The 22439-nt window shown below is 43.3% G+C and overlaps 1 protein-coding gene across 5 annotated transcripts in view; it reads left to right on the top strand.

The window, feature by feature from the left end:
* LEF1 (lymphoid enhancer binding factor 1) overlaps positions 1-22439 on the top strand; it is a 114974-nt gene that overhangs the window by 83511 nt on the left and 9024 nt on the right. For 2 of the 5 annotated variants that reach the window (XM_053923171.1, XM_053923167.1), the window contains 6 exons: positions 2458-2548; positions 4200-4283; positions 6338-6460; positions 7726-7888; positions 13034-13141; positions 17378-17426. In XM_053923171.1, coding sequence (XP_053779146.1) covers positions 2458-2548; positions 4200-4283; positions 6338-6460; positions 7726-7888; positions 13034-13141; positions 17378-17426 — 618 coding nt within the window. Of the gene's footprint in view, positions 1-2457; positions 2549-4199; positions 4284-6337; positions 6461-7725; positions 7889-13033; positions 13142-17377; positions 17427-18094; positions 18136-22439 lie in introns of all 5 variants that reach the window. The other 3 variants (XM_053923168.1, XM_053923170.1, XM_053923169.1) reach the window with 3 other exon arrangements.

Below are 22439 nucleotides of genomic sequence, written 5' to 3'. Positions count from 1 at the left end.
AGTAGATACATTTCTACTCCACAACAGAGTTGGTGGAGTCACATACTCGTAGGAATCTTGAAGAGGACCTTAAAACAACAGCAAGCCGTCTAGAAAACACAGACCCGTTTTTGGCTCATGTAATGACCAAAGCCCCGTCATGTACTTGTGTGTGCCTGCAAAATGGCCAGTGATGTCGACCCAGCGTGGGGAATGGGTCTGTTTAAACACTTTTTCTCACTCGTTCATTTGTTCAGTCATTCAGCAGTACTTATTGAGAACCTCCTGTGGAGACAACCGTGGTTTGACGCATGGACTGGTGAAACACGGTTTCTTCTTCCAAGCAGTATTTAAACTCATGCAGGAAATCCCTTGCACAAACTAACGATGAAACAAAATGAAGAACATCTTTATTACCATGTTAAAGTACAAATAAAATCTTGTAGGGTCAAAGAAGAAAGAGATTTCTCAGAGCTGTAAAATTTAGTATCCCATGGGAAAGGGGTATTTGAAATATGAGCACGATTTTGATAGAAACAGTCAAATTAAATGACTAACATAGGAAGTAGCATGTAGCAGGTGCTAAGTAAATGTTAGTTTTCTCCTTCCTCCTTCAGAACAGTAAAAGTAAATCCAACTAATTTATCTACTTTGTTCTGCTGAGTCACTCCTACACAGAGGCACTGATGTGTTCTGGCATGTTCAGAACAGGGAGTAACATGGGGAGCAAAGTTTTAAGCTTATCTGCTTAGAGACATGTGATTGAAGCAAGTTAATCGCCTGTGTCCCGGTGCCCAGAGCCCGGGACAAACGTGCGCACCCCACCAGTCACTGCACCTCCCTCACAGAGGGATTAAAGGAGACAATTCAGGTAGCCTCTCACCTCTAACCATAATTTTCAAGTTCGTATTTTCGCTAAGTTTCCAAAGTCCTTCTCTGTTGGTCTGGTTTTTATTCTCAAAACTGAGCAACCCCCCTGCAGACCCTGAGGTTTGGGGAGGGACAGGAATCCCAGTTGAGGGTGCTGGCCCACTGGGAAAGTCCTCAGTGACCCTGGTGGGTCGCGAATGCCACTATAGGCCCCCTTAGGACCACCCCTGGTGCTCAGACCTCCCCAGACCCAAGAAAAGTCAGAGTATGAAGTTTGGGGTCTACTGTGACCAAAAGAAGCAGTACATCTAGCCAAAAAAGGAGATTTGAAAAACACTCTTTTAAAAACAGTAAAACATAAGATGATCATGTAAAAACATGTAAACTCTCTACTGAGGGAGAGATTAAAGACCTTTCTCAGTCCTACCTACTTTCTACAATTGAGAAATAGTTTGTCCTAACTTCAAAGTCAAATAAATATCAACTTCAAAGGCAACGCTTCTTAAGTCATTCCCATATGTTTAAGACCTTCAGTATCTTTTAAGATTCAAATGAAACTCATAACCAATTTGAACAGTAGAAAAGCAGAATACAGAAAGAGCATCGTCCATGTGCTCACCCAGCTCCACAAACTGGCCAATCAATGTGTTTACAACCACTGAATGCATCTTCTAAGTCAACTCCAAATGTGTGTTTCTATATGGAAATGTCCGTACAGAGTCAGGGTAGCTGTGTAAGAAAACTGTAGTAGCTTTTTTCTATTCAGAGTCACTCCCATTTCCCCAGATACATTGAATCTAAGTGCTAATGTTGTACATTTTTGTACATGTGTCTCCCCCTTCTTTTCTGTACCCAAGGTAGGATATAAACAAAGAGATGCCATTTGGGACTAGGATTAGGTATAATCTTTAGGTGGTTTTGACAGTTAGAGGAGAGTGTACTCCAGGGAGTGTGAGCTCAAGAAACAATTTGGTGGCTCTCTCATTGTCTGTGCAATACAACTAATCCAGAACAGCTTGACCTTGGCGCGCGGAGGACTCAACTTGATGAAGAGCTTTGTTGGAGCTGAACTGGCAGAGACCAAATGAATCATATCAAGTGTGACCATTATAGGGCTGAAGATGATTCCTAATTAATCTTTGATTCTCTGAGGTATCACATTTCCCAAATCTGTATGTCCATAAGGGAGCCAACACAAATATGAAAGTGGCAATTTACCTAATCCTTGAGCACATGGCAGGTCGTCTGCTTAGGAGGGGCTCTCATTTCCCATTCTACACAAAAACAATGGCCTACCGTTTTCTTAACCAAATGAAATAATGCGGGCAAACTAAATAATTTAAGTGTCTTATTTTGATGGCTTTTATTAGCATCATATTTACTCTTGCAGGAATTCCTCAAGATGTACTGTTTTAAAACCTGTCTTCTCAAATGCTGAAATTTGAAAAGATAGCAAACTGACTTCTGTTAAACAGATCTGATAAATAAATGCTGTTTCATTCTAGACCATAAGAAGTATGGCATAAAGCATTTTGTTGCCTTTCTGTTGCTCTAAGAGTCAAATGTCCCGTGACTCTGAACACTCTACCTCTCCATTCTTTTCAATAGGCATGTCCAGACATCCTCCCGCTCCTGAGATCCCTACCTTCTACCCGCTGTCTCCGGGTGGCGTTGGACAGATCACCCCACCTCTTGGCTGGTAAGATCCTTCCTGCAAACTCCAGCCAGGCACTTGAACACCTGTTCTACTTCCCACTTGTGGAAATCAGCTTTCTGAACGATAACACTTGTGGAGTTGAGGAAATTTTACAACAACAAGGTGGCAACTTTATTTCATTTCAATTTAGAAGATTAGAAAACACACAGACTTTGAAATGGATTGAATCCGTTTGCTTGTATGTGTAGAAAATGATTGTAGCATTTGCTTTGAAGCTTATAGTTGTATGGATTCAATTTGTGGCTTTGGGCATTTGCTATGCCCGTACAAAGTGCTCAGTGTGGTTTTTCTTTTCTGTTTTATTTATGAAAACTTATATTTTTGAAAGAAACTGAGACACATTGAATATCTACAAGTGTGTACTATCTTTGCTTATAAATGGCAAGTGATGTAAATGACATAGAAATAGAGAGAAATTTTAACATAACAAAAGCATCTTTTGAATTTTAATGAAGTAAGCTCCAGCTTGAGTTCAGAGAAGTAAAAAGCTGTTTGGACTCCCCGCCCCCCCACCTCCCGAATCCTGTTGCTCTTTGTTCGTTCTAAAAAATTCTTAACTGTAGCATTTAAAGTTTTCTAAATTATAAAGGTAAGGGAAAGGAAATATATCTTAGGAAGAAAGAATCATTTTCTATAGTATAGCCTATTTTTATTATTTTATTGTGAGCACACATCTTTCCCTGTTCCCTCTCCTGTCCCTTCTCCATTCCTCCCCTCCCCAGTGCTCACCCCGCGGAAATAGGGCTCCAACTAGGGCAGAGTTTTCTCTCTTTAGCCGACTCTCTGCCCCTTCAGGCCCCAGGTCATCGCCCCAATCTCTCTGCCTTGACATCCTCACATTATCTCTTCTTCAGTAAGAAGGGGTCACCCTGCCAGGGAGACCTCACCTCACTCTCTTTAGTATTAGATCTTAGTCGATAACCATTTGAATTAATTGATTGTGTGTACATCTTCGGTCCTACACCAGTCATTGTGTCCGACACTATTAGTTCCTTAGGGGCAGTAACCCTGTGCTGGCAGCGTTGGTGGCAGGGGGAAATACGGGACGTTTCAATGAAAAATGTGAGATGCGGGAGATGGGGGGAGATGGGCTTCTCAGAGTGCAGAGGATAATTATTCCAATGAATTCATCTGTTTTTTGACTCTGACATGGGAATATAGGGGGAGGAGGAGCAGTGTTTTTAAAATATTTGTTCATTCTTATATAAATATGAAGTTTTACTGCCTTCTTTCTTCTTTTTTTCTGAAATTCTCAAAGATTCTGATTAAGAATCCACTAACCTTCTCTGAAAGGAATATTTCACCATTCTCAGGGTTCTGTTATAGTTAATAAACATTTGTTACATGCCTACTTTGTTCAAAGCATTCATGGGGTTGGAAGAGGGGAGGGGATACGGGTAATTCATGAACTGGTTTGTTTTTAAAATTGAGGGTGGGAGATTTCCTTCAAGGCCAACGGTACTTTGATTGGGTGGAGGAAGGGAGGCAATTGGATAACTGAAGAAATGCTGTGGTCTGTGATATTCCAACAATTCTATTTGAATACCTCGCCTTTCTCCCCTCATCAAACTCTTACTGCTGGTTGGTAACTCATGTTTTGTCATTGATGGGTTCCTTTCTTCTGTGACCTCAGGCAAGGTCAGCCTGTCTATCCCATCACGGGAGGCTTCAGGCAACCCTACCCATCCTCACTGTCAGTGGACACTTCCATGTCCAGGTAGGTGGAGGTGCAAACCAGGCACCCAAGGACAAGTTGCTCTTCTGCGCTTGCATCTTGTGCGCCTCTGCTTGCCTCTCGGTTGGCTAGGAGGGTGCGTAGCTCAGCCACGTGTCTGTCTGTGCAGTGTGCCTGGCTCCCACACTAGGTGTTGTAGAGATTCCTGAGTAGGAGCCACACTCTGCGCCCCCACACCAAGCACCAGCCACACCCACCAGGGGGATGGACTCAGCCACAGGGGCAACTGTGCCTCAAGAAGACTTCACTGCCGCCTGGCTGCAGGATGTGACACGTCCCCAAAATGGACATCATAAGAGATTGTTATTCAAAATATGCTGGGGGGTGTGGTAAAGGGGAAGGTAAAGACTGGTTTGGTCTGAGTTCTATCATTTACTTTCTTTGAGGAAAGTTGTGTCAGTTTAATGTGACAGTGTTTGAAAATGCCCAGTTAGTCTAGAGCCTTCCTGGACCAAAGCTGTCAGAAGAGAAAGAATGGTGCTTATTGGCCATCAGGCCTTACGGGGCATGTGTCCTAGTGTGTGAATCAGGCCCTGTGGGGACACAGTGCCGGCGAAGCTCTGTGCGGTCTGCCGCCTCCCTGCTCTGTGTAATGCTTGCTTCTGGAAAGGATGGCTTCTGTGCCCTGTGCTTGACATACACACATTTGTGGCATATCGTCTGTGTGTTTGATGCTGCTTTTTCAAGGGATCTAGCATTATTGTGCCGGAGTCAAACTTTCGGGTTAGTAACAGGTCGTGAATCTTTACTTTTTATGTAGGTATGAAATTCGCAGTTTCTATGGTGAATTTCAGCTCTACAAAAAGACAACATTATTTATTTAGCAAATTGTAAATCTAGCCCGGTGGAAGGGGATGAAATTAATATCTTTCCCCTAAAATATATTTTTACATTTGTCAACATCGTGAGAACCACCTGATGCCAGGCGTTTCTCCCAGGCATCATGTATTTTTGCAAATGATGCATTTAGCAAAGGGTTATTATTTGGTCAAATATTTGTATTTTTACCATGCCACCTTAATTTTTAAAATTTGTTTCTGAAATATTACATATCCAAGCAGTCCTTCCGTCCTTCCCAGATGAAGGAATAAGTTGTACGGGCTGTGATGAAAGACCCGAAAATGTTGTTCCTGCTGAATTAAATGTTTACTTTAAAACAGTTTGAAAAGCAAAGAGTTCTAAAGGATACCCAAATTTATCCAAACCTCTTGTTGAAAGTAGTCTTTATTTATTTTATTTTTCTTGCATGGCAGTTTCCCTCCTTTGTGTTGGATGGTGGTGGATATTTTAAGATTATTTTTTTTATACTCTGCAAGCATATTCGGGAAAAAGCCTTTGTTCAGTGAGTGTAGATTTTACCTTGATGTAGAACTGTACATATTCTTCCCTTTGATTAAACCCTTCCCTTAATTTTGTTATCAGTTTTCCATAAGGCTAGATCTCTCAAACATTCTCTGTAGAAAATTACTTCGGGCGATGTTAAGGGCAACCTCATTAAATTGGGGACTGAAAAATATCTTCCTGTCCCTTATTTTCTCAATTGTTCTCTCCTAATATTAGTAAAGAAGCCAACAATATGAGAAGACTCTTAATGTGATGGTTTCACTGGGAATATAGGCAGAGGTTTTTAAATGTAATTTCTTTAGTTTTTATTTTAAAAATCTTTCAAAAGCTAAATCTTAATAAAGTGTTACATTTCCAATATAATTGTTATTATGGGAATGACTTGAAAACTGCTTTGCAAGAAAAGTGACTCAATTTTTTTTTCTCTTTTATCCTCTGGCCTAGAGCGTCCCAGGAAAAATGCCAGATTCTACTACTAGTTTGGGGGGAAAAGTTTTTATACAAGGAATATTATAAATGTTTTCCACCTGAACACAGAAAGGAAAGAAATTATCAGCCCACTCTAGTTTACAGTTAATGCGCCCATGTGTAACTAACGGCCAGGGGCAGTGAGTGGACTGTTTCAAAATTCCATCTAGCCTTTGCTCCAGCAGCCGCTAGCACGTACTGTTTCTTCTCTTTCCTCCTTTTAGGTTTTCCCACCACATGATTCCTGGTCCTCCTGGTCCCCACACAACTGGCATCCCTCACCCCGCGATTGTGACACCTCAGGTCAAACAAGAGCACCCCCACACTGACAGTGACCTGATGCACGTGTAAGTATGCGTGTGGTCTCCCGCGTGAAAGCCTGCAGACACTGAGGAGTTAAGCACAGTTTCTCCTTCACTGTTGTTGAACCTTCTCTCTCTTTTATTATGGAAACCAGTGTAGCTCTGCTTTGAAAGCTCTGCCCCTCAGGACTTTTAATCAGCTTGATTCTCACTGCCAGCTGATTGTGATTCTGAGATTGGAAAGGAGAACAGACTTCAAAAGGTTAAGGAAACCTCACCAAAATGGAGTAATGTTCAGAGCCCAGGCATTGGATGTCTTGAGCCACATAGCCATTACTACCAGATTTCGGTGGTTTCTGATGGATGGGAGCCCCTGGTGGTCCCTGAATTGGACAGGAGAGTTCAGTGCATGCCCAGGAGGAGTATCCCTGTTTCCAGGCTTTCAAAGCACAGAAGTGAAGGGGAAGGGGCAAACCCACCCAGGATAGGCTCTGGCCACGTACAGGAGCCAGGGGCTAAATTCCTTGAAGAAGTTAGGAATCCAGTTTCTTAATCTAGGGCTTGCAGACTGGGACAGGGAGACAGGGTAGCAGGAAACACGAGGTAGTCTATAAGATCCCTGAGAATGTAGCCCTGGCCGGTGGCTCAGTTGGTGAGTATGTCGTCCCATAAACTGAAAGGTCTAGGGATCAATTTCTTGGTCAGGGCACATGCTTGGGTTGCGGTTTGGTCCCAGGTCCCAGGTGAGTGCAAGAGGCAACCATCCCACCTATCAGTGTTTCTCTCCCTCCCTCTTTCTCCCTCCCTTCCCCTCTCTCTCTTAAAAAACAACCAACCAAACAAATAAACAAACAAAAAAATCTCTTGCAAATGTAGGCAAAAGCAACATGCATGTGTTTGGGGGAGAGAGTCTGAAGTTTCATTAACTCTTCAACTGCCCCCCAACCCCCAAAAAAAGTTAGGAACCTCATTTGAAAGAGGAGTGGCCACTTACACTACAGGGGTGGCTTTCCCAGGTGACCAGTTGCTCAGCCTCCCGGCCCTAAACAGAGCAAGCTCTACACACCCATTTCCATTTTGTGTTAAACACTTGTGCAGCCCCAGGCTGACTTTCGCTAACAGAAGGATGGATACTCACCAAGAATTGCTCTCCTAAGTTGACGGTGTTCAGGCTTGTGGAGAGCTGGAGGGTTGTCCCAGCCCAGGTTTGACTGGTGATGTAAACAGATGCTCTGCTTCTCTCCTCCCCCTTCCGGTCTCTTCCTCCTGCTGCCCACCCCTCCTGCAACACCACTACACCCACCTTTTAGGAAGCCTCAGCACGAACAGAGAAAGGAGCAGGAGCCAAAAAGACCTCACATTAAGAAGCCTCTGAACGCTTTTATGTTATACATGAAAGAAATGAGAGCCAATGTCGTGGCTGAGTGTACCCTGAAAGAAAGTGCAGCTATCAACCAGATTCTAGGCAGAAGGGTAAGTAGTGGGCTGGTAAATACATGCTTATGGGAACTGTGGAGCTGCTTCATTAAAACCTGCCCAAATGTCCTTGCATATCAGGTGGTCACAGTGCATTTGGGGACTCACCAGCCACTTTGGGAAGTAACAAAGAGAACAAGATAAGTGATAGTCTTTTGGAGGATTAAATGATATAAAGCATTGTAAACAACTTGGATTGTACCTGGCACATAAAAAACTTCCTGGAAATGATAACCCCTTTTCCTGTTACCACTCTTTACACAACATTATTTACTGTCTTTTATGTGCCCGGCACTGTAGTTAGGCAATTCGATAATAATTGCTGAATAAAATAGATACAGTCCTTGTCTTCATGGAGTTTAAAGTTTTGTGACACAATACTGATATTAGGCAAGTAATTTCCTGATGGATGTGTAATTAGAATCGTGACATATACTGTGAATACAAAGAACAGCTTCTGTGAGAAAGGACGACAGGAGGCTGGGGAAACCGTATGTCAGCTGAGCCCTGAGGCCGGAGTGGGGGCTCACCAAGTGCTGAGGGGGAGAGGCGGGCGCTCTCCAGATGGAGCCCCATGCATGTGGGCTCACGTCTGGGGCAGGAGAGTCCCGAGCCCGCATAGAGAGCAACGCAAAGGCCCTGGCCGACCAGGGGGCTTCTGGATGAACCCTGGCAAGTATGGCCCATTTTCCACGATAGAAGCAGATCTGTGTGACTCAGAAGCTTTAAGTGGAAGAATTTATATGAACCAGAGAAATCTTTGTTCTAGAAAAATCGCTCTCTGATTCTTAAAGTGTACCTGGGCCGGGTTTCTGGATTGCCCCTTGTCTTTTCATCCCTTCTGTCGCCATTCCTACGATATTTCTGTGAGCCCATGTTACGTCCCAGGCACTAGGCTGCCACGAGGACAGACGCTAAGATTGTTGTAATCCAACCACCAGCCAAAAGGCTAGTCAGTTTTTCCAGGTACTTTCCTCAGGATTGAAATATTTTCAGTTAGGTATCTGAAGAGTGGTGAAAAAAATTGAATATTTTAATTCAAATAACATTTTCTCTGTAGTTACATTGTAATTTTCGAAAAGCTTCATCACCGTTGTTGATGCTTAACATAAATGTGTGGTGGTTTCTTAATTATGCACGTGTGTATCTGATTTTGCAACCTCTCAAGAAATTCATGATTTGCAGATGAACGTTCACTTATGGGTGTCTAACAACCTTTGTGAAACTCAGAGGACCATGTTTTAGCTGTTATTGATGATGATTTTTACCATGTTTATTACAAACCTAATAATACATTTCATAAGAGAAAGCATTCGGGAGATTTCAGGCAGAGAGAAGTGGGCTTTCTTGTATTATCGATTCCTGTTGGGTAGCAGAAACTGCAGCTATTTCCAATCTGCAAGACTCCAGGGTTTCAGGGTTAGGGTGCGGTGACAGATTATAGCTTTTTGGTGCCCTGCATACAATACTCTATCTCCCTGTGGATTCTTAAACACTTAATAACAATAATTACAATGATTTCCCAAGCTAGATCATAGCAGATGAGTGATTCCCATCATCTTTGAAGAACTCTGCCTTAAAAGCTTAGAGACTGATGACCATTTCCCCTGACCCTTTAAAAGAAGAAACCAGAGGAAAAGAGTTAATGTTCTTATTTCAGCTTGTGTAAAACTCTTAGCGTTTTTTTTCTTCCTAGTTTGAGTTAAAGGTTCCCTGTCCCTCCAGCAGGAATTCTTTTCCTTCTCAAGAGAGTAAGTAAGGATATGATATGGAGGTATGATTCCTATTTTTAATGCACGTTTCCCACAATTGCTACTTTCTCAGCTCCCTTAACAATCCCCAGATCAGAGCATGTGTCCTACGGGATGGTTCTCATTTGGGGTCTCTCTCTGTCTTTGATTTGGACACCTGTTTCTATTTATAGGTCTCTGAGATCTTTGATTAAGATCAGGTTTTCTGTCTTTTCATAACTCCCCTCTGGCAGGGTAGTCCTTGCTAGTTCTTTAAAGTTCCTGGCTTTAAAAAGATGAAGTTTTACACTGGGATAATTATAATTCTTAAAAGTGGAACTTCAACCTCTGAACATTTTATCTTTTGATTTTTATGCAACTTTACTGTATCACTCAAATAGAAATGTTCATTCATATGAATTAATCAGTTTTCTTCTTCATATTATAAATAATAACACAAATCTTACTTTAAGATAAACTTTTTTAAAGACCTTCCAGGCTATTAAAGGAAGTCTATTTATTGTAAATGTGCTCTCAGAATTTTTAAATCTCGGAACTGTATAAATTTCTTCAAATTAAGTGGGTATTTTCTGAACAACTTGGTAAAATCTTGACAATGAAATTTAATTTAAAAAAATTAGCTCTTAATTTTTCAGTAAGCAAAAGCAATAGAAAAGCATTTGTAGTCAGTTGTGTGTCAGGAATTCCTATAAAGACCAACTTCCTGTATGTAGGAGACTTTATTTTTGTTTCAGTGCAAAACTTTACTACCATTTGACCTACTGTTTTACTGTGGTAAATGATCTTTTATTTGTGAGTAGATTTTTTGCATTAGAAATATAAGGAAACTAAAAGCAATGGAAAACGCAAGTAAATGGTTTGTGGCCTGCTTTTTCCCCTTGCAGTTGCTCAATTTTCTTAGCTCAGGTCTCTTTCTCAACCTGTTTTCTCCTTTAACTGAAAACTACCTGATTGTTTGGGTAGAAGACCCAGCTTCCCAAATCTTGGGAGATAAGTTTTTTTTTAAAAAAAAAAGTCCTCATCCAAGGACATGCTTATTGATTTTAGAGAGAGGGGAAGGGAGGAAGAGAGAGAGGGAGCAAAGCATCCACGTGAGGGAGAAACATTGATAGGTTGCCTCTCACACATGCCCCGTCCAGGGACCGAACCAGAAATTAAACCCTGACTCTTCGGTCTGCTGGACAGTGCTCCAACCACCTGAACCACACTGGCCAGGGGGAGAGATGAGTTTTATAAAGCTGCCATAAATTATATAAAATTCTATTGCTACATTGCGGTAGCATAATTACTTGTCAAATGAATAAACAATTTATAAAGTAAGGCTTCTTTTCTTTATTTCCTTTTGGTCTTCTTTTTTTGTTCCTTTTTTGTAACACTCTGCCTCCTGACAGTCACATTTACTTAATATCAGATGTGTCTAAACATTAATGATTAGTCTTTTCTTTAAAAAAAAAAGAGGAAAGAAAAAGAAACAGTCAAGGCTGACCTCTTCATTGCACTCAGTCTGCTTCTCCCTGTGAAGGTCTCCAGCACCAGGCAAGGCTCCCAGCTTTAGGAAAGCTGTGGGTTGACAGAAGACTTGTAACTTTTCTTGCCTGGCTGACACTTCCACAGCTGACCCAGACGTGCTTCTTCTAGGTTCCGTTTGACTTACTGTGTTTATTCTGCTAGTACAAAGAAAAGAACTGGGTCTCAGGTAATTTTCCAGGTGTTTTTTCTTTCTTCTGCCCCTCCCTCAACTCTTTTTTAAGAAAGCATATTACCTGATTTAGGCTCAGGCCAAGTCCTGCTGTGTGTTGTACTTAAGTTTACACTGCACTTCTACAGCAATTGAGAAGATAAATCACCTACCCTGTCCAACACAGAGGCCTCGGGTTTTAAGGGGCTTTCAAAGGAAATGGAATTAGTTGACCTCGTGGAGGCGGGAGTGGTGGGTAGGCTGTGGCAAGAGGTGCTTTCGCACTCCTCTTGAGATCAGCGGGTGTTTCTGTTTCCCGAGGAAAGCTCAGGGAAACAAACTCCAGGGCTGGGGCCCTGTGAGGACGACCAAGACTGCGCCTCCTCCTGGAGAACTCCCTGGTCAACCTCTCTCCCTCGCTCCTCCTTCCTTTCCCCAATCCAGCCACAGCTGTCTTTGGTTTTTTTTTTTTCTTGTGTTATCATTTAAAAACACAAGAATGGGGAAATTAAAATCAATATTCAGGGCGGACATGAATGAGAACGACTCCCCTAGCCTTGAATGGAAGGAGTGAAGTGGGAAGCCCCACACCCTAGAGCTGGGGAGAACAGGAGTCGGATGCCCAGGCTCACCCAGAGGGCGGCTGTGGAATGTGCGCATGCGCAAATATGCGGGCTCGGGTCCACTCCTGCAGTGGGCGCCTCTGTGCCATCACCTCTAGCTAATGAGTCCCCCAAAGCTCAACCAATTCTCCTGGAAGGTTCTGGTGACAGATCCCGGCACTGAGGAGGTAGGGAAAATATTTGAAAACTGCCTCCTGCGGGGGTCTGGGGCAAGTTGTGTGCAAATGTATACAACGCAATGTGCAAATGCAAGCTGCCTAAAATCTCAAATGGATACCCTGCCTACATGAGCTGTTTTGCTATATATGATATATATCGGTGATATAAAAGGGAAAAGGAAAGTTTGCAGGGTATCAGCCACTGGATTCTCCAAACAGGTACTACAGCCTCAAATTCTAGATGGCACAATAAACTTAGACAACGCTCCCTGCTTTCCATCAGAAGGAAGTGAAAAGCGGTCACCACGAAGGTGCGTGTGTGACTGCACCGCCCTCAGTGGTCTCCTGTAGACAGTTAGTGCTCACAGAAGTGTAAGGAGAGCGGGGAGAGACTGCGGCAGACTAACTTTTGGTGTCTTGCTTTATAGACAGGATCAAATGAGGAGCTTTCGGGCTCTTCCTAGGACAGCGTGGGAGAGTGTCCGTGGGAAGCGAAGATGTATCTGTGGAAGAGACGTGTAGAAATTATCATATTTTGCCTAAATAAGTGGTACTAAGGCTCAGATATCAGAATATGCTGCAAACTATGAAAAGGACTAAGCTGGGCTTTGAGGTTCAGCAGGAAAGTTCTTTTTAATTTATATTGGAAACGAGAAAGGGTGGGTGTCTGATCATTTACTCTGGGTACTGTGATTGACTTGCATGAGTTTCATGTGACATCAGAGAAGAGAACAGAGAGCCCAAGTTTGAGTCTCTCACTGACCCCCAGACTCCAACTGGATTTCTGAAGCACTTGGTCTTGTGCCATGTAAAAATAAATCAATGTTTAAGTGCGTAACATTTTCATTCTTCAATGTTTGAAACATGAAATGTATATTAGTTTCTACTTTGCTTACTTTTATTTGTTTTTCCCCCTCCCCTTTGTGTTTTAGTGGCATGCCCTCTCCCGTGAAGAGCAGGCTAAATATTATGAATTAGCGCGGAAGGAAAGACAGCTACATATGCAGCTTTATCCAGGCTGGTCTGCAAGAGACAATTATGTAAGGCCCTCTGCGTACTGACACCTGTCTGCTTTGACCCATTCTTTCTTTCTGTGACTTTCATGAGGGAAATATGTTTCATAGTGTATTTAATGTCCTATTTTTGGAAGTTAGTGGACATTGTAATAAAGATTTCATGGATATATCGAATTTCAAAAGCTTCGAGCTGTCAGTTTTTCTCTTTTTTTGGCTATGAATTTTTTAAGTGAAACCTAAAATTAAAAAAACACCTTATATTTACTTTCATCCAAAAAAAAAACAACACTGTATCATTAAGATGTTGGTGAAGATTTTTTAAGCCCATAAACTCATCTGTGAAGGCAACATTAGTGATAACTAATTACATTACCTTCCAGTATTTTTTCTGTGCTTGTGTTTTTATTTTTTACTTGAACGTGTGTGTGTACATACCCTTCTGTGTCATGCTCTTATATGCATGCATTTTTTGTTATGGAGTGGTATTTCTATGTGTCAGTCTTAATTGCTATACAGTATTTCATTGAGTGAATGTCACAATTAGCCATTTTCCCTTCTTTTAGACGTTTAAGTTGCCACCTTTAAAATTTTTTTTACACTTGTAAATAATCCTGCAATGAACATATCTGGGCATAACAGTCTTCTGTATTTAGGACTATTATTTCTGTAGGATAGATTCATAGTAGTTGAATTGTTGAGTTCAAGTATATAAATATTTTAAAAGCTTTTGATACATATTGTCAAATTGCTTCCTAAAAGGAATATATTACTTTACAATTCTTATTTGCAATGTAATCGAGTGAGTACTTTGCCGCAGACTAATCAGTACTGGGGAGAAATTTTTTTTGTTTCATATCGATGTGCTTTGATGTCTATTATCTATTTCATTCAGAGTGGGTATTACTATATTTTTAAAGTTGTACTATAAATACAACTTTATTTATATTGTCGGTTATGTTACTAGAGTGTGAACATCTTACTAATGTAATCTTAATACAGCAAAGAATATTTCCATGGAAGTATATTATATGTGTATCATATAATATAATCACATGTATTATATCACATAAGTATATCACATATTATATAATATGTGATTGAGGGGAACAATTTTGATTATTTAAGCTTTTAATTAAAAAATTTGAAGATCGTTTCCATTTTCCATGGGAAACTGGCCTTCAAAATGAAGTGCCAGCTAAGACCGTCTTAAGTGAAATGGCCCCTTTTTATAAACGCCTGAGTGACACCATTAGTCAATATGTGATTTAACACGTGGCCATTGCAGCAGATAGTCCTATGGGACTGCATGTCGGAGGCCACTTGTCCCCATGATGAGACACTGGGACTTTGGAACACGTTGTTTGTGGTACTGTGCTCCAAAGCAAAATTCACTCGTGGGCGGATTTGGAGCTGCACCGCGGCTACCACGTGACATGGGACAGCTCGTGGGCTACCTGAGTTGTAATAACTACCGAATGCCAATTGTGAAGAGCTGTCTAAATGCCTTCTGTGTTGTTTTCTAATCCTTATAATACTCCCGTAGCATAAATAGTATTACTGCCTTTTACAGAGGAGGGCAACTGAGGAGTCCGGGAGGTTCAGTAGGTTGTCGGTGGCCACGCAGAGACCTGGGTGCGGGTCTCCCCCGGTCTCCCTGGCTGCACTGTCTCCAGAGCAGGCTGGCTCAGCCCTCCAGAGCCTTCTTAAGAACGCTGCTTTCATCGAAGGGTTTTCTCCCCTCAACTGGGCTTCTCTTCTCTTGGCAACAACTAACATCATCTGGGTAGAGCCTTTGCCGGGTCCTTTAAGTGGGAATCAGTTTCCCACCTAAAAGCTCTCATAAACATCCTCTTCTGACCCTGTCCTGGATCTCTCTTGGATGTGGTTTGGCTGAAGGGGAGAGTGGACCCTCCCTCCCCAGCCCGTGGGAGAGCTCCACTGTGCTGCGAATTTGTGTAGATGGAGTTAGCATTGCTGGTGTGTTTGAGTGAAGATTCTGGTTCCGGTCCGTATGTAAAGAAGTAAGTTTTTATCTCTTTTAAAAAGAGGTAAAAGAAACGTCATCTCCCTCTTTTTCTCGCTTCTTCTTCCCATGTGGAGAGATGGGAAGAGACTTTGAAAGAAAGCCAGTGTCATGGGAATTTACCTTGAAAGATTTTCCTCTGCACAATTTTTAAAGGAAATTGTTTTGTATAATTTGATTTTAGGATCCTCTTGAATGAAGGGGAAACCCAGCTTTGTTGCATACAACTTTTATAGTAAGTCAAAATAAGCTGTTAATTACTAAGGCAAACAGAAGCCAATCAAGTGATAGCACTGCAGCTAAAGATACTCTGAAGGACGGTATAAGAACAGCCTAAACTAGTCTTACTGCATCTTAGCACTTGGTGTCGGAATGTTGTCCCGGTCCTCAGTGAGGTCACACTATGTACATCACAGTGATTTACTGTTAAAATGCCCTATTCTCTGGCACCAGAGATTTTATAACTCCAACTTGTTTTCATAACTTTTATAATGGAAGTTTTCATAAACCAAAAACAATGCATGTGTTTTCTTAGGTGAGATCAGCTAAATAATTATATTGCTAGAGCCCTCAAATTTAGTGCTTAATAACCTCAGTATTAGGTATAATTTTATGAAAAATATTTTTATGTTTGCCACACATGAATTTGTTGGTATAAGTTGGCGTGAATACATCCGAACCACTTAGTTCTTTTTGTTTACTGTAGCTGTGTGTTCTCTTGAAACACCTGTCCGTCCCTGGAATGTAGTATAGGTCGTTTCACAAAGGCCATAGCCACATGTCCCAGGCGCCCGCAGGGTGGCAGAGATGTGCTGACTCAGGCGGTGCTCTGATAGGCCCAGGTGTGCTGAGGGACTCCGCAGCCCAGCGCGGCACCAGGGAAGAGCGAGGGGGTGGCTGTGAGCTCTGCTTGAGGGCAGGGTGGGTCAAGACAGAGAAGGTTCCTGGAAGAGGTGACACTAGAGATGAATATTAAGGGACAAACGGAAGGTAGGAGGAGAAAGTGAGGGAGCTGGTTCCACATGTGAAAGAAGCTCACAACACCTTGTGCAAACCGCAGTGATTCCATTTGGAAGGGAGATGCTCTCCCCGTCTGCCCCCCTGCTCCAGAGCACCTTCAGGAGTCTTCAGGCAAGCCTGCCGTTACCGGCACACACCGTGCCCAGGGCCGCTAGCATCTGCTGGTTGCCACGGTGCGTGTGAGGGTAGTTTCGGTCAACTTTCCAAAGCTTTATGGCTGCAAAATGGGCAGGTCACGTGACATGAAGAAAACCTGTATTGGGGTTTTTATAAAAGCATACGCTTTTATGTATTCACACAATATATGCAGTACAATTTTATAGCCTTATGTTTTGTTATTTGTTAAAGTGATTATTATAGCCGACATAAGATAGAGATGTTGGATGTGATCTGTGCTCTGTTACAGTGATTTGAAATACCAGCCTAATCCAGGTTGGTCATTTACTATTCATATAAATCAAATATGTACTGTGTCTATGCCCTATTACAATTATTTTGGGGGGGGGAAAGTAACTATGATGAAAAACAGAAAACTAGACCACTATAAATGGGACCTAAAGTTTTTAGTTTGTGATTAAGATGATTTTGAAATATATTGAAAATTGCATGCATATCCATGTTATTGTGTCTGTTTTAGGAAGCAAGATCCTTATTTGTCAGAAATAAGTCTTTTGAAATTACCTTTAGTTTTCTCAGTTTGATCTTACACTTTAACCCCTGTCCTCGGTCACATAATGCCTACGCCGTGGGGACTGAGGGTCCTCAGTGAACACCCTGAACTTCTGATTGTGAGGTGGGACTTCAGTGAGGAACTTTATCACGAGCAGAAGCAGGAGTGGGGTCTAAGTGTGGTGGTTAGAAAGGCACGTTCTGCCTCCACAAGTGGGTTTTCCTTGAGGGGGTTCTGTGGCCCCCCCGGGGGCGCCCTCTCACAGCACGGGTGTGAGAGCCTCCCAGGGCCAGTGCTGCTGGTGTCCGAGTGAGGCTGTAGAGATGAAGCTCACAGAGAAATGAGAATTTATTTTCCCTCACTTGCTTTCGGACTGTTCCCAGGCACAGATGGGGGGAGGGGGAGGAAGGGGTGGGGAGAGGGAGAGAAATGAACAGGAGGTGTCTTTGTCCCTCTGTTGATTGATCACCTGCCTGCATATTTGTGTCGCGCTCACCCATGCGTTCACAGCACGGGACTAACGCGACAATGCGCTGTCTTCTTCCAGGGTAAGAAAAAGAAGAGGAAGAGGGAGAAACTACAGGAATCGACATCAGGTAGGCCCCATGTGGCTTTTCAGCCAGTTCTCATGCTTCTGACAAACACCTTTAAAGTAGTTTTCGTCTTTCTATGTACACACTGCTTTATTCTGCGGCTGTAACTTGTGATACTTCAACTCCGCTTTTCCTCCTGAAGTTCTTTAAAGATGTTTTAAGAGACCTTTCTTTTCAGTGTGGCTATGTGAGAGTACATCTAAAAACTCCTTTCCCCAGCCTGTCAATCACCTGGAATCCCGGTTAACTGTGGTTGTTTTGTTTTGTTTGGGTTTTGCTTCTTTGTCTTTGTTCTCTTTGCTTTATTAACACTTGGGTTCTTGTATTTGTATAACTATAGTAAAATTTTTTATGATGATTCTATAATATGCTACCTTATATCCCCTTGAGAATCTTTTCTGAGATTTAGGTTATTTAAAAAATATAAAACATGATGGTAGGGCTTATCTTTCCTGTCCATTAATTCAAGGCATCAGTCAGTGAGGTCCTACTTAGTTCCCTTTTTTCTTGCATTAAACGTAAGGCCACTTGGACTGCACAAATAAAAATGGCTGGTATAAGAACCATAAAAAGTAAAGCGAACAAGTCCACGTGATGTTGTAGCTACTACGTATTTGGAATGTTCAAAAACCTCTTCAATAACAATTTGTTAAAGACACAATTTTCTGCAGGTACAGGTCCAAGAATGACAGCTGCCTACATCTGAAACATGGTAAGAACGACTCTCTGGCCCCCCTGCTGACACTAGCTATGAACAGAGGCACTTGCTTGTGGATCTTCTTGCTCACACTGATGCCACTCCACAGTGCTCCTCTGAAGAGGAAATGCCACCAAAATCAAATTAGCGCTTTAACAAAGCTGATGGTTTTTATACCGGCTATGTGTTTGCAATATAGTATGCGTTTATCTCTCCCTTTCTTCCCGTTTTGCCCCGTTAATCTTTCTCCGTTCCCTTTTCCTGAATTCCCTTCTCACCCATTCTTTACTCTGATGAGTGGCATACCTGCCTGCTTGAAACACAAACAAACAACAACACAGACCAGCAAGCAAAATGCGGTTTCCCCCAGCACACCCAGGGCTGTGCGTGAGCAGCCCAGGCCCGTGCCACATCCGGACTCAGCACTTTTTGCTCTTTAGAGATTACTTTCCAATTGAGAAGATGTATTGATACTTAAAAATAATTTATTTGTTTCTTGTCAGAAAGAAAGGTGTGCTTTATTTATTTATTGTTTTAAATATGGCATGGGGACTACTGACTTGATTAACTCTTTTCTGCCAGCAAGTTTTTTCTTTTTTGGCCATCATTGCTAGATCTTTCTCTAGTATTTGTAAGTAATATTTTTTTTCATTTCTTTTGGGTCTAATTTTATTCTTGAACACATAACCGCCAGCCCAGGGAGCCTGGCTTTGTGCATCCATTTGGTCTTTGCTAAGCTTTGAACCCGTGGTGTCTGCACTTTCTCTCCGTGACAGTTCTCTTCCGAGAGGCCACCTTGGACTCTACCCTCTCTCTAGCAACCACATCCAGGTCCCGTCAGTTCTGCCTCTTGGGTCTGCCTGGCTTTCCTCTCACACTCAGCCCATCTCAGGAGCGCAGACTTTCCCATCCGGATTATTTCACAGCCTCTGGTTCATTGTCCCACCTCCAGACTTTCTTGCCAGCTCCCGGAGGGATTTGCTAAAACAAACAGATTGATTGGGTCTCTTCCCAGCTGGAAACGGTCAATGCTCTTCAACTTCTGAAGGATAAAGTACAAACCACCTAGCCAAGCTCCCCCTCGACCCTCTCCTCGGGGTTCTGCCTTCAGTCTCTCCTGCTCTCCACGTCCGTATGAGTCCTGTGCTCAGTCCAAGCAGGAACTCTCAGCGGTCCCCCCGGTCGGTGGAGGCCGCTGCACAGGCTGCCCTCTGCCTGAGAAAGAGGCCCGTCTGCAGTGTGTCTGCGGTGGGCATTGGCCTGCACATCGTTTAGTGCTTGACTAGAACCAGGTGACTCCTGCTTAATTTTTAGAACCAAATTTTGGTGCCGAAATGTCAATGGACTTTCCCCAAAGGAGACAGCAGAGATTTGGGTAGCAAATAGATAAGAATTTTTTTTAATCCTCACCTGAGGATAAATTCGTTGATTTTAGAGAAAGAGGAAGGAAGGGAGAGAGACAGAGGCATCGATTGAGAAACATTGATTGGTTGCCTCTCGTACATGCCCCAACAGGGGCTCAAACCAGATTGGGGGTTGAACCTTCAACTTTTTGGTATATGGGACAGAGTTCCAACCAATAGGGCCACCTGGCCAGGGCTAGCTCTGAATTTTAAATCCACAGTTTGCCTGGGAAATCTACTTCGACTTTTTAATTTTCCTTTTTCCCACCTGTGAAATGGGAATGACGACACCTGCCGCCCACAGTTGTCTCTGTGCCACGGAAGCCTGCCTTCTGCCGTCACCCCCTCTGCACCCCGACTCAGGTGCCCTCTCCCCGGTGCAGTTCCCGATCTTACCTGGGATCCTCGGCTTCTTCAGAACTCCACCCTGCAGTTTAATGCTATCATGAAAGTACAGGGTTTTATGCTGTCATTGAACTAGTGCCGAGCGGTAGGCTTCGCTCCAAGTGAAAAGTGGATCATCCCTCCATCTAGGTGTCCGAACACGGTACCCAAAAAACATCACAGATGCCCCTGTTTCACCTAGTGGCTATTATTTAAGCACCTCTTCTGAGCAGGCCTCCTGGCTTGGTTATTAGGAGCAGGGAGATGACACAACTCCCGCCACTAGAAGCTCATGGCATCGTAATAGAAGTAATTGTAGTAACAATCACATACACAAGCTTTTGTGGGGGTTTTGCCTTCTTTTTGAAAGAATGCTGTCCTTTTAACTACTGCACACAGGTGCGGACAGCAGCCCTTCCTCCCTACTCTTCCTCTACACGGAAGACCCTCCAAAGTGCTGTGTGCCGACGGCTGACATTCACAGATTTAGTCCATCTTCTGTTTGCTCCCAAATCTTCAGTGCTCTTTCTATTAAAAATCATGAAAAAATATGCTTCGTATTTCAAAGTTGGTTATTTGATTTTGTGTTCCTATTAACATTACATAGTATTTTAGAGTAGAACATTAAGCGAATTATATTTTTGTCCTAGACTGTATCTGAAACATCTTTAAAAATAAGTCACAGCTATCACTGTACCTTCCTTCACTTAATTGTTTTTAGAAAACCTTAACTTTAATCTCTCTCTAACCCTCTCCAATCTGTCCCAGAAAAACATACGAAAGTGCCCCCTACGCTCCTCAAGAGAAAATTCCCGCCAGCTGCGGGGTGAGGCTGCAGCCGGAGGGGCTTCACCTACCTAGAATCTCTAGTGACGCGCTCGGCCGCTCCTCCGCCGCCGCAGTCTCTGTCCTCCTCGCCGTCCTGTCTGGCAGCTCATCACTGGCAGCTGTTAGACAAGATCGAGCGACGAGGAGCTGAGATTTGCATTGATAAAGATTTCAGTAAATTAGGGGTGATAATATTCCTACTCTGCCCCCCACTTCTTTCCTTGTTTTTGGAGTTCAGAAACCTTGGTATGTATAGCTGTTGACTTGTTTTGTCATCATTCGGCATTTACTGAGCACCTAATAAATGCCATGTTACATTGTGAGACCTGGAAATAGGGGTTGAATGAGGCAGAGGAGCTCCCTGCTCTCATAATGCCTACACTGTTGTGTGCGCAGGGCTGAAAAATGAACAGGAGAGTGTATGTGCTATCATCAAAATGAAACGGGGATTGGGCTTGGTGGTCTGCTTTGGGTTGGCTGGTCAGGAAGAGCCCTTCTGAGGAGGTGACACTTGATAGTACCCAGTTGTTACTCCTGAAAAGTGGATGGCATTCTGTGTATGGTTCTGGCACAGAGCAGTGGCAGAGAAATGAAAGACAAAGGAGACAGAGCCCCGTGTTGCAGAAAAAGCTTAGACAGGAGTGAGGCCTCTCACACTGGCCCGTGTAAGCTGCCTGGTCTGGGGCGACTCATTTAAAGCCAGTGGACCTCTGGTTCCCCAGGCAGTGGGACTCAAAGGGCTAGACCCGTGGCCTCTAAGGTCCCCCATTGTCTCAGGTCCAACTTCCTAGCTTGCTTTGCTCAGCGTGGTCTACACTGCCTCCCAGTGTTGTTAAAGAGACCCGGGTCTGTTTTATATGCACTAATTTGTATTCTTGATTCTATGCCTGTGGTTTGTATAACCGTTAAAGCCCTGTGTGATCTCGAGAATGACTCCTACGCAGTGTGGTTGCTCTCAGTCCCTGCACAGGTCACTCCTGCCCACCCTGCTCCGCCCCAGAACCAGGGCCTCAGCAGCTCTGCCTCTGGGGAGGCTGGGAGCTCTGCAGACATGGTCGCATGGCTCGTTTGCCAGACGACAGTCATGCCAGTGCTGGCTTCAGCTTAGATACAAACCAAAGACATAAAATATTTGATTAGAATCAATCCTGCCAGCAGTGTGATGTGAAATCTCACGTGACTGGTGTTCACTTCTGAACACAAGTTGCTGACTATTAGCTAAAGCCTGGCTGCCCCTCCTTCGTCAGGTAAAGCTGATGGAACACAGGCTGAGGCCGGGGAGATGTCGTGACTCCCGCAGGAAGCGATTTTTTGAGATGGTTTATTTCTCTTATGTGAAACCTAACGCTGTTTGGGTGTCCTTAAAGAAAAATCCTGCCTCCGTGTCTGCAGCTCAAATGCTGGGCAACTCTTTACGCTGAACTAGGTTGGAATGCGAAGCTGTAAGGAAAATAGCCCCGCTGATAAGGACAAGACTCCCCTCAGCAAATGAAAAAGCCCTCTGAAAACTTGGGTTTCTACTCTTTAAACGGTAAATGTTTCATCTAGAGCCCCCCGTTTGATGGGAGATGCCACTGCAGTTACCTCACGCAGACCAAGGTAGAAACTGGCCCGTTCGGTGGATCCTTATCCACCCAGCCGGGTCCCCGTCTCCCTGTGTGTTCCTCCTTTCGTGTACTATAAGAGTATCTACTCGGGTGAAAT

Source organism: Desmodus rotundus, chromosome 4 (assembly GCF_022682495.2).
Source record: "Desmodus rotundus isolate HL8 chromosome 4, HLdesRot8A.1, whole genome shotgun sequence".
NCBI lineage: Eukaryota > Metazoa > Chordata > Mammalia > Chiroptera > Phyllostomidae > Desmodus > Desmodus rotundus.
This window is presented reverse-complemented; position numbering and strand designations above follow the sequence as displayed.